This window comes from Typopeltis vanoorti, chromosome 5 (assembly GCF_054136105.1).
Source record: "Typopeltis vanoorti isolate ZY-2024b chromosome 5, IOZ_Tvanoo_1.0, whole genome shotgun sequence".
Lineage (NCBI taxonomy): Eukaryota > Metazoa > Arthropoda > Arachnida > Uropygi > Thelyphonidae > Typopeltis > Typopeltis vanoorti.
This window is the reverse complement of record NC_143553.1, coordinates 70,837,202-70,849,918: the sequence shown is the minus strand read 5'-3', so window position 1 is coordinate 70,849,918 and position 12,717 is coordinate 70,837,202. Positions and strand designations below refer to the sequence as shown.

Below are 12,717 nucleotides of genomic sequence, written 5' to 3'. Positions count from 1 at the left end.
AAGTATATGAAAAGGTGGCAAGAGAGAAGCTGATCAAAATGCTAGAGTTATATGATATCAGTGGTGTATTATATCATGCAATACTTAGTGTTCATTTGAATTGTAAGTCAACAGTTAGAATTGAAGGAAGTACAGTAAGATGGTTTTTATGTTAAATCTGGTATGTTAGACAAGGATGTACATTATCCCCTCTTTATTCATTATCTATATGGATCACATTATGAAGGAAAGTGGTATTAAATCTGATATCAAATTTGGAGATGTTATGGTCAGTTCTTTGATTTATGCAGATGATGTTATACTTCTAAATAAATCCACTACAAGTCTGCAAGAATCTCTGACTGAATTGCATAACTGTTGTAAAAGATATGTTATGAAAGTCAGCAATAACAAGACAAAGACAATGAAAATAGGCAGAAGCATTGAAAATATCAACTGCATTGTGAATGGAGAACCTATAGAACAAGTAAAACATTTCAGCTAATTAGGCATGATTTTCAGTGAAGATGGTAAATTAAATATAAAAATAGACAACAGAATCAACAAGGCTGACATGGTTGGAAGTCAAATGAATAAATTTATATGGAATAAGAGAAAAATTGGTCAAAACACTAAATTAGCTATATACAGGACAGTGTTCAAACCAATTTTAACTTATGGATCTGAGAGCTGGGCTAGAAATAATACACGTGACCAAAGACTGGAAACCGCAGATATGACTCCTGAGAAAGATTAGGGGAGTGAACAGATGGCATCAATGGCAATATCCTATTAAAAAAAAAAAAAAGAATATTAGGAAAGAGCTTGACATTGTCATTATTCAGGAATGCGTTAGCAAAGCTAATCTCAGGTGGCACGGTCACTTAAATTTAAAGGGAGAAGAAAGATTAGCAAAACAAGTGTTGTACTGCCACTAGAAGGGACTACTTTGAAAGGGACAGGGCTTAAAATGTTGTCATCATCAGGTGCTTAAGGGTCAAAGCTGTATAACTGAGAGGAGACCTCCACATAGCCTTTAAAGGAATGCGGAGAACCGACCAGGGTTTCTGACCTAATGTTCAATCCTCACCTTCTCGTGGTGCACCCTGTTGGGTATCTATCTGGATACTGAACGAACAAGGATGGGCTGGCAATTTGGGATTTAGCCGACCAAATTGTATTCTTACTGGCTTAAACAAATACGGAAAATGATGGTACAACATGAAAGAATTTCATGCCGGCTGGGGCATCGCACGGTTAACCTTCCAAACCACCAGGATATCTATAGACGTCCAACTAAATCTGGATATGATTCAGCCCACCTCTTTAAAGAACCAGGATAAGAAGTGCAATTTGACCGTCCTGTCCATTAGAAGGTGTGATAAACTCTCACGCTGAAGAGAACGGTTAATCGGATTATCTCACGATCGTAGCTACCTCTCAGTTGCCTATAACAAGAAATGCACATCCTTGTTCTATGCTGGTTAACTAGATTTTAGTTATATAGGATAGACTAAAAATAGAGAAATTACTTATATTTTTGTTTTCTCTTTTTATTGTACAATACAATTTTAATTTCTGCACAAAATAAAGGTCTTGCATAATTTCTTCACTTAAATATTGCCTTACCTTGGAGAACCAATTTCATTTTTAATTTTTTTGCGCTAATTTTTTTCTAATCGCTTTCTAGACAAAACATCATTCTTTGTTCTTGAAGAAATTAATTCACGATAATTATTTGAAATATTCTTTTAAAAAAAGAAAAGAAAACTGGCTGCCGACGTTCCAGATTATATTATTTTTATTTTTGTACAAAAACCATCAAAATCGAATAATACTTCACAGATTTCCTTTAGGACACGCTGGAGCAACTTTGCTTTATAGAGAATAACATGAAATTCTTTAATCATATCACTAAATATTTTCTTTATATTATATAGTAATCTACTGTTCTTTGTACTTTCACTTCTTGGTTTCCCTGTATAATCGGTCATTACAAAATGAAATTAACAGTTATAGATATTTACTGCATAATTCAGATATGTTATTCTCCAATTTTTAAAGTAAGCGATACATTTGCTTATTTTTATCATTCAAAATATGTATATCAAATGCATCAAATGTGAAATTTCATTTCCTTCCACAATACAAATGAACTTTATTTCCACTTTGATAGCATCCCCCCTCCCCTCCCGTTGCAACATTAGCCACCTGAAAGCTGTTATGAAACATAGGTACAGTTTTTATTTCATTCGTAATTTTTCCATAATAATTGTTCCACATAACGTTTAATTTTTTCGACACAGAAACTAAGTTTTGATTATTATAAATTTGCAAATTATAAATAAGAAAATATACATATTATTTCCCTATTGTTATAAATCAGGAAGTTATGTGACGTTGGCTAATAGGGGAAATTAATATTTAAAATTTAAGATGACATTAAAAATGTCATCCTACAAATGCAATATCAGAATATGCTTTGAATGTCTGCTAATCAATCAGAAAGATGGAAAAACAGAACAAGGAATTTCTGCCTGTAAAATATTCAGTTATTGCATGAGGTACTTTAGTGTGCTGCCTTCTGGGCATGTTCTTTTGATCCGGTTCCCAGTGGTGTGTGTGTGGGGGGAGTTAGTAATCTCAGTTAGTCTACAATTTGTTACTGGGTAGAAAGTAATATTAGAAAGTATACCCAATATACAATTCATTTGTGAGATGACAAGCAAGAGCAGCAGCAGCAATAGCAGTAATTTTTTTCAAGATAATTATCAAATAATTTAGAATTTTTCGATAATAGAAGTGAAACTGATCACTATAAATAAAAAAAATCATTTTTGGCATAAATACTTCATCAGCCTGTAAAAGAAATGTCAGTTTTACTGTGTTAGGATATCTGAACAACAGAAAACAAAACAAGACATTCTTGCTTGAAGCAATTTAGTGTGACTTCTAGGAAACTGGCAAATACCTGTTGGATTTCTGCTCAGGACATGGAATGGTTATTACTAACACCATGTTAAAACATAAAAATGTGCAAAAATTCACATAAAGAGAAGAGGCAAGGAATAAGAAAAGTCTCATAGACTATGTCATTGTTGAGAACAGGAACCAAACCTTGGAGATTCAGTGGCAAGCCTTGAAGAAAACTGAGATTGATTCACCCAGAGAGGTATGTGGTGAGGTTGTCTGCAAGGAGAGAAAAATCAGAACTCCATGGTGGGCACAGTAAGTTAAAGAGGCAGTGAAGGAAAAGAAGAAAGCATATCAAAAGTTCCTGGCAAATAAGTCAGCTTTTGCTCTTAGAGAATACAGAGACAAATGTAAGAAAGCGAAACACTGTGGTAAAACTAGCTAAACAAAAGTCATGGGAGGAATTTGGCAAGAACATAGAAAATAAATATCAAGAAGGTGGTAAGATATTCTGGAGGTTGTTGAAGAAGCTTAGAAATAGAGGAAAGAGTGCTGTAAAAGGAGTTAGGGTAATGGTAAAGGTGACATGAAAACAGGGGAATAAGTTATCCTTGAAGTATGGAGTAATTACTTCGAAAAATTGCTAAATGAAACAAGCAGTGATAGCACAGTGGTAAAAAGCACTCAACAAGCATACAGTTAGGAATACATATCCATACTTGATGTAGAAAAAGCCATCAAAGGCTTGAAATGTGGAAAGGCAGCAGGAGTAGATGATATTTGACCAGAAATGCTGAAATATGGTGGTATAAAAAGCCTTACAGTGGCACTGCATAGTTCAGAAAGCCTGGACACAGGACGAATTCCCGATGATTGGAGTAGAGCTCTAATAGTACCCATATATAAAAAGGGAAATAAAACTGAATGTGAGAATTAGAGATATTTCACCTAATGAGTGTTCCTGGCAAGGTCTATACAAGTATACTTGAGAAACAGTTGAGAAGAATTGTGGAAGACAAGCTGGATTCAGGCCAAATAGAGCCTTTCAGGATCAGATCTTCACTTTACGACAAATAGTTGAGAAAGCATGGGAATATAACAAAGATCTGTATTTAAGTTTTGTCGATCTAGAAAAGGCATATGACAAGGTGCCAAGAGAGAAGCTATTCAATATGCTACAGTTATATGGTGTCAATGGGGTATTATATCAAGCAATACTTAGTCTTTATTTGAGTTGTAAGTCAGCAGTTAGAATTGAAGGAAGTACAGGAAGATGGTTTAATGTTAAATCTAGTGTGAGACAAGGATGAATATTATCCCTCTCTGTTATTCATTATCTATATGGATCACATTATAAAGGAAAGTGGTATTAAACATGATATCAGAATTGGAGATGTTAATGTCAGCTCTTTGCTTTATGTTGATGATGTTATACTTCTAAATAAATCCGCTACAAGTTTGCAAGATTCCCTGACTAAATTGAATAACTGTTGTAATAGATATGGTATGACGGTCAGCATTAAAAAGACAAAGACCAACGAAAATAGGTAGAATTGTTGAAAATGTCAACTGCGTTGTGAACGGAGAACCTGTGAAACAAGTAAAACATTTCAGCTACTTAGGTGCGATTTTTAGTGAAGATGGTAAATTAAATATGGAAATAGACAACAGATTCAACAAAGCTGGTATGGTAGATAGTCAAATGAATAAATTCATATGGAATAAGAGAGAAATTAGTCTGAACACTAAATTAGCTGTGTACAAGTTCAAACCAGTTTTAACTTATGGATCTGAGAGCTGGGTGAGAAGTAAAATACTTGACCAAAGACTAGAGACCGCAGATGTGAGAGCCCTGAGAAAGATTAGAGGCATGAACAGATGGCATCAATGGCAATGTCATATTAAAAACGAGGATATTAGGAAAGAACTTGACATTGTTAGCATCCAGGAATGCGTTAGCAGAGCTAATCTCAAGAGGTGTGGTCACTTAAACAGAATGGGTGAGGAAAAATTAGCAAAACTAGTGTTCTCTGCCAGGCTGGCAGGAAAACAACCCAGAGGAAGACCAAGATATAGGTGGATTGATACGGTACAAAGTGCCTTAAACGATAGAAATATAAGATCTAATAATGTTGGGGTCTTGACAGGCAACAGACTGATCTGGAGGAAAATTGTAGATAGGAAGTTAGTAATGATGTAAATTTTTCATGTAGTACTATCATATCCTGTATACCCCTTCAGGGTACATGCCAGGAATTTGATGATGATGATGATGATGATGAAAAAAGGGAAAAAAGGCAAGTAAATATTTTTTAGAGCTACTAATCCTTAACCCTCTGGTTTCTAAGCTTGGACATCTTAGTCAGCATAACCTAAATATTTTGACATCTTATGTACATCCTTTATTATCCCAAAATTTTAGTAAATACCATTACAGCAAAAATATACAGGGTGGTTCAAAATTCCACATACAAACTTTGAGAGGAGATAAAGAACATCAAAATCAGCCATATTCACATAGGAAAGCATGACCAGAAATGCCACCGGAAGGTACTAAGAGGGACACAAAGATTCAAAAATAACACAAGGCAGTAAGTAGTGTAAAAAACTTTATTAGGCCTAACTGAACAGTTCAATAGTAGTTGGATACGTAATATGGTTTCACATCAGGTGCTCAAAGTTATGACCATTAGCAATGATGCATGCCTAACACCGACAACACATTGATTGCCATACATTTTCGAAAATTTCAAACACCTGGAGTTTCCAGATATTAGCAGCGGTGATGCCGATTCTTGCCACGAGGTCCATGTTAAAGGCAACAGGCATTTCGTACACCATGGCTTTAAGGGTCCCCTACAGAAAGAAATTAATGCTCAATAAATCAGGTGAGCGTGAGGGCAATGACACGTATCCACGACGCCCAATCCATCGATCCCCAAAGGACCTGTCCAAATACTGACGCACAGTAATGCCAAAATGGGCTGGATCCCCGTCGTGTTGGAACCCCATCTGCTGATGCACAGTCATTGGAACATTGTTCAGTAAATCTGACACTTCTGGGAATACAGTCAGGGTGGTTACAGGTATGGGCCGACTAAACAGTCAGCGACGATACCTGCCCATACATTAATGGCGAAGCGTTGTTGTGCAGCATGTGAATCACTCAGTGTGAGTGGGTTCTCATGGGCCCACACATGAGATTGTGGTGATTGAAGACCCCTTCGCAGGTAAATGAAGCTTCATCCGTGAACAAAACACAAGTTGGAAAATCTGGGTCTATGACACTTTTCTGCAGAAACCACTGAGCGAATTCCACATGTCGAGGATAATCTTTGGCCATCAGTAACTGGACCCATTGCAGATGAAATAGATGTAAGGACTCAGAGTGCAAAATGCACAATACACTGGATCGAGATATTCCTATAGCAAAGAAAACGGCACGTGTGCTTGTCTCTGGATTATTGTCCATCGCATGCATGCACCCATTATCATGCCTGTGATCTCTGAATGATCCATAGTCACACAAATTCTGATGCAAATGCACAAACATTTGGTGATGTGGTACATATTTTTTGGATACCTTTCGTGATACATTCATACAGCGGCTCATCCATTACTGTCAGCTAACTCGTAAACAAAGTGCATGCCTGCCATCTCAGCATTCGTAAAATGACACATGTCCTTCATACGATGTCGATAGCTTAAATGAGGAACCCAATTGCTCACCTGGAGAGCTGACAAACAGCGCCACCTATCACTTTTGGGAGGCCTTTCCGGTCATGCTTTCCTATGTGAATATGGTTGATTTTGATGTTCTCTACCTCCCCTCAAAGTTTGTACATGGAATTTTGAACCACCCTGCAGTTATTGCAATATATAATTTCAACAAGTGGGACCCAAGTGTCCTTGAAAATGGTCTAACAGAAATAAAAATTTGGACAGAATGACAAATTTTTGTAAGAATTCTAGGCATCAAATTCAGTAAAATCAGTCCAGCCAGAGTCCTGAAATAATCAGAATGCATTAAGGCAAGCCAGCCTTCTTGCCTCTCTGGCAAATAATATATAGTTTTCAACCATTAAGAATCCAATCTATAATAACATTAGAACAATTACCACTGGATAACATCATGCTCAAAGAAACTTTTCACAGAAGTATTTATTTGCCTTGATATGGCTAAAAATACTAATTAATATTTTATACAAGGTATGTACAAAACTTTAGGAAAATCTGATTAAATGTCACTTAATCAAATTTATATGAATTAACATACCTCTCCTAATTTGTCTAGTTTCACATATGTTTCCATTCGACCAAATCCAATTTCTGACTGAAAGTAAAAAACATAAAATAAATCAGCAATTAATACTAATATAAGAGCAAAATACTACTTAATACCACTTTTCTTTTTGATTTCATTTTAATTATTATGAGGTGAATTTTGCAAGCCCAAGTGCAATGCACTACTGTAATCACTACAACTTTATCTCTTGCTCACATATATGAAATTAGACCTGTTCTAGACAGATTTTTGAAATAGATTTTTATTCAGAGAATTTTACTAAATTTGATCATGTAGTGAAACACATACAGTCAATCACATATATATATATTTTTTTCATTCATGTCTGTTTTTAACAAAGGGATTCAGGCAAAACAGCAAATATTTCCACTATAAAAAGATGTCTTCCCAGAGAGGAAATGGCAACCAAACATGAAGGTGGTAAAGAAATTTCACCATCCAGGATAATAAGCTTTTGGACTATAGTGGTTTGTACCGACTTTAAGCTTGCCTCACTTGGCCAGAGAAACTAAGGCCTGGTTGGTAAACATAATCCACTCTCCAATAAATAGGTCCAAATACTGCTAGACACATGTTTCTGAATGTCTCTAGATAAATTTTATTGCCCATACCACTGTATGGGCAATAAAATTTATACCACTGCCCTATTTACTGGAGGCCTGAAGTGGTCTGCAAAAAATTCCAAGTTTGGTCTCTAGAACAGGGTTTCCAAATAAGTGAATATATATATATATATATATATATATATTATGACGATAGCCTGAAAAGTTCTCGGCCTAACAATGAAGAAACGAATTTATAATTTCAAAATTATATTATTTTTATTTTTCAACATAATCTCCCTTAAGACTATTACATTTATTCCAGCAATGATCCAGTGCCATTATCCCATCCCTGTAGTGGTTCTCAGTAAGAACTGCAAAATACCCCTCTGCAGCTGCAATCACCTTTTGTTTCGAAGAAAAACGCTGACTAGCGAGGAAGAATTTTAGTTCTGGGAAGAAACAGAAGACAAAGGGAGCCAAATTTGGGGAATAGGGTGAATGTTACAACAATTCATTGTGCAGATCCCTTAATTTTCCCATTGCCAAAACACCTTTGTGGGCAGGTGCATTGTCCTGATAAAAGATGATTTTTTTCTTCTTCTGCAAACTGGGTCTTTTCTCACGAATTTTTTCATATAGTCTTGTTGAAAGATCGGAATAATATTCCCCGGATATTGTCTTACCCTTTCAAAGATAATTAATAAACAAAATGCCTTTAGCATCCCCAAACACGAATGCCATGACCTTTCCTGCTGATGGAACCAACTTTGTCTTCTTTGGCACTGAACAACCAGCTTCTGTCCACTGTTTTGACTGCTGTTTGGATTTTGGTGTGTAATGGTGAATCCAAGTTTCATCCATAGTAATAAATCAATGCACAAAATCAGTTTTATTCTTGTTAAAATGTTCCAAGCACTGTTCAGAGATTTTCATGCAAGTGTGTTTTTGATCTGCTTGAGCAAGAGGGGGCACCCATCTTGCACAAAGCTTCTTCATGCAAAATATATCCTACATGTTCTTTTGAAATGTCTATGGTCTGAGCAATTTCACACACTTTGACTTGCCGGTCATCCAATACCATATCGTGCACTTGATCAATGATTTCTGGTGTTGTCACACTTTTTGGGCATCCTTCACGTGAATCATCTGCAAGGATGGTACGACCATGTTTAACCCTCTCATGCACATGTCCACTGTGGTGGACGGCTACTATTGGTTTACTTTACAGCTCTATGAGACATGTTTTTTAACCTCTGATGCATGCAGTGCATTCCTAAATGCATGTAGTCCACTACAGTGGACAGGATTGAAAATTAGATTGAATGCATGAAAAAAATTGAAATAAAATTTACAGTGTTTTCTTACATCCTAAAAATACTTAAATTATTTTTTTAATCACCATTTCAGAAATTTGTGCATGAGAGGGTTAAACTCGCCAGCCCATTTCTTAATTGTTCAAAACAAAGGAGAAGAGTGCCCATAAACTTTTATGAACTTCGAATGAATTTCTTTTGGTGTTAAACCTTCTTTCTAAAGAATTTTATAACCGCACGATACTCAATTTTATCCATTTAAAGGGATACAGACAACATTTTTGCTTTAGATAGCTGTATAAAACAAACTACTTGATAGAATGACTTGCAATTTCACATGGATGCTCATGACAGATGTCCTGTCAGGTGTCTTCTCCGTCTAGGAGATTGACTACCATGTGTCTTCACCATGTCCTATTCTGTGCCTCTCTACTGCATTCCTCATATAAGAAATACGCCCAGTCTTCTTTATTTTTCATCCACTCCAGTCTTTGTCTTCCTCTCCTTCTCTTTCCCTCAACAGTTCCTTCGAGAAGTGTCCTTTGTAGGCAGTTATATCTCAGAATATGTCCAAAATAGCCGACTTTTCTCTTTTTAATTTCTCTCATCAGGCTCCTGTTTATGCCTACCATCTCTAATACCTCTTCATTTGTCTTTTCATGATATCCTCATAATTCTTCACAGTGTTCATTTCAAAGGCCTCCAGTTTTTTCATACACAGATTGGAGAGTGTCCATGTCTCTACTCCGTATAATAATGTGGACCATATGTAGCATTTGGAGATTCTTTGTCTTGTTTTCAGATTTAATTCTCTAGATGTCAGTAGATTTTTGATACTGCTGAAAACTGACCTTGCAATTTCAATCCTTTTTCTAATTTTATCTTCTGTCCTGCCATTCTCTGTGATCAAGTATCCGAGGTATATGTATGTTTGCACCTGCTCAAATTTATTTCCTTTTATATTTGATTTTTTAGAAATATATACACGTTTGCACAAGAATAATGTTTCATTTGCCAAATATTTCGGTCTGAATATTACAGACCATCTTCAGTGGCTACATAGGAATAGTTTTAAAAAAAAACAAAGTTGAATATAAACAATTGATATGAACTTTTTATATTTATTGATCATTATTTTTGTTATTTCCTTTTCTCTTGAAATTATCATGATTTTTGTCTTTTTAAATTTGAAACTGAGGCCATACTGTTCACTGTACTTGAGGGTTTCATCTATAAGAGTCTTAAGGTCATATTTGTTTTCAGCTAGAAGAACCATATCTGCATATCTCAGGTTATTAATTTCTGCCCGTTACAATGATTCCTTTGAGGTTACTAATTTTATTAAATATTTCTTCTGTGCACAGATTAAAGAGAATCGGAGAAAAGACACAGCCTTGTCTCACACCTTTCTGAACTGGGAATTTTTCTGAGGTCTCTATTTATTCTCAAAGATGCAGTCTGTTCCCAGTAAAGATTAGTTATTAGCCTAATGTCTTTTCCATCCATGCCTATTTTTGAAAGGATTTCAATTAATTGTTCATATGTTGAACATTGTCGAATGCCTTTTTGTAATCTATGAAGCACAGGTACACATCTTTTTGTTTTTCTAGATATCAACGTCAGACGTGACAACTTATAAAAAAAAAAAAAATCTCGCTGATAGTGTTGCCACCTATGGTCGAGGCAGAGAACTTTCAGGCCATCCTCGTGTATGTATGTGTGTGTGTACACACACACACACACACACACACACACACACACACACACACACACACACACACACACACACACAGGAAGATTGATTTACTCGCTTGATATACATTTTTAAAAAAAACTGAATGACTAGAAGCCGAGAAAAATGAAAACAAAGTTTTCATTTTTCCATTGCATCCACTCAGGATACTTTAAGTTTCAGGACACCATCTATAAACAAAATTATGGACTTGCAATGGGTAATCCGTTGTCACCTGTACTTGCAAACATCTATTTAGAAGAACTGGAAGTTAAAGCCATCTCTTCTAATCCTTTAAAACCAAGAATTTGGAAAAGATATATTGATGACATTTTCCTCATTTTGGAGCCATGACCATGAATCGCTCCTTAACTTCCAAGAACATCTAAATAATCAACATCCGAACATAAAAGTTATGGCTGAGTTTGAAGCTAATGGTTCTCTTCCTTTTTTTGGACATTAAAACTGACCCGTTCTTCAGAGAAATTAAAAATCTTGATTTACAGAAAAGTTACCCACACCAACAGATATCTCCACAGTCAATCCCATCATTATCCTCCTCAAAAGTTTGGAATCATTTCTACACTAGGACATTATGCTCACTCTCTTCTTGATGATGAGATAGAACTTAAGAACTCAATTTTGTCAGGTCTACTTTTCAACTAAATGGTTATTCACAAAAATCAATTGACAAATTCCTATTAAATCCACCCACTCGCAATAATGAAGAGACCAACAGGGTGAATGGTAATATTTCTATACCATACATAAGTCTGTCTCACCCAAATTGGCCAAGGTTCTTAGGAAATACAACATAAGAACTTTATTTACTCCTCTTCCAAAAATCTGCACCTTAGTGAGCCATCCGAAACCTAGACATCACAACCTTAAATATCCCGGTGTTTACCAGATTTGGTGCAACTGTGATATACCATACTTTGGCCAAACAGAGAAATCGATTGAGTTACGCATTGAAGAACATAAGAGAGGTCAGTTACAGGAGAATTTGAGCCAGTGCTTTGTCTAGTCATTTTCTGTTCTCGGTCGATTCTAATGAAGAAAACCTTAGCCATACAGTCCTATGGGAAGCCTAATAACATTTTCTTTTGCCACGATGAATTATAAAGAAAGATAATAGAATCAAAAGAAATCATTCTCAGCCCCCTTACATCTCAACAACAACCTGAGTTACAACCTTTCAGACTGCTGTGCTATGATCAAATACTGGCATTCGTGAGATGCTATACGCATGCATATGCCCAACAATGAAGCCAATGAGAGAACAGTTTTGAATGCACAGACGTCAATGTTTCAACAATGAATGTATATACACTAACTTTTCGTGACGTCTACAATTATTTCCTCTATGTTTTACTCATTATTTCTTTTTCAATGTGCACCTGAAGAAGGCTCATATAAGCTGAAACTAGTTGTGCTATTAAACTTTGTTTTCATTTTTCTAGGTTTCTAATCATTCAATTTTAAAAAAAGAAGTGTGTGTGTGTGTGTGTGTGTGTGTAAAGGAAATTAAAAAAAAATTCTTCTTAAAAATCTTTTAACTCATCCACAGTATTAACATACCATAGGTTTATAACCTTTCAAGGGTAAAAGTCCATGAAACTCCTACCCATGAAAGGTGAAAAGACTACAGTGAATAAAACATGTTCGTCCTGAATGGCAAGATTTCTGTGCCTCTTTCCTTCATACATGGTTATGTAACCAATGCTACTAATAAACTATATCCTTAAAGCATAGTAATAATATAGTGTAGGCATAAAATGTTATTCTAAAACAATCAAGTTTTCATTATTACTAGCTACTGATCAATACTTTTCTTCTGAATTAAGCTGTTATTTGTCACATCTCCAATATTATCAGATTTTACACTTTAACTTTCTAAGACTTCATGGTGCTAAATGCATCAATCAA

The 12,717-nt window shown here is 35.6% G+C and overlaps 1 protein-coding gene across 3 annotated transcripts in view; it reads right to left on the bottom strand.

Moving 5' to 3' along the window:
• Nucleotides 1–12,717, bottom strand: part of LOC150106513 (cyclin-dependent kinase 17-like) — a 363,340-nt gene that overhangs the window by 279,197 nt on the left and 71,426 nt on the right. For all 3 annotated transcript variants that reach the window (XR_016548362.1, XM_090393169.1, XM_090393168.1), the window contains exon 6: nt 7,169–7,225. Coding sequence is in view for 2 of the 3 variants with exons in the window: in XM_090393169.1 (XP_090249295.1) it covers nt 7,169–7,225 (57 nt within the window). In the remaining variant the exon portion in view is untranslated. The remainder of the gene's footprint in view (nt 1–7,168; nt 7,226–12,717) is intronic.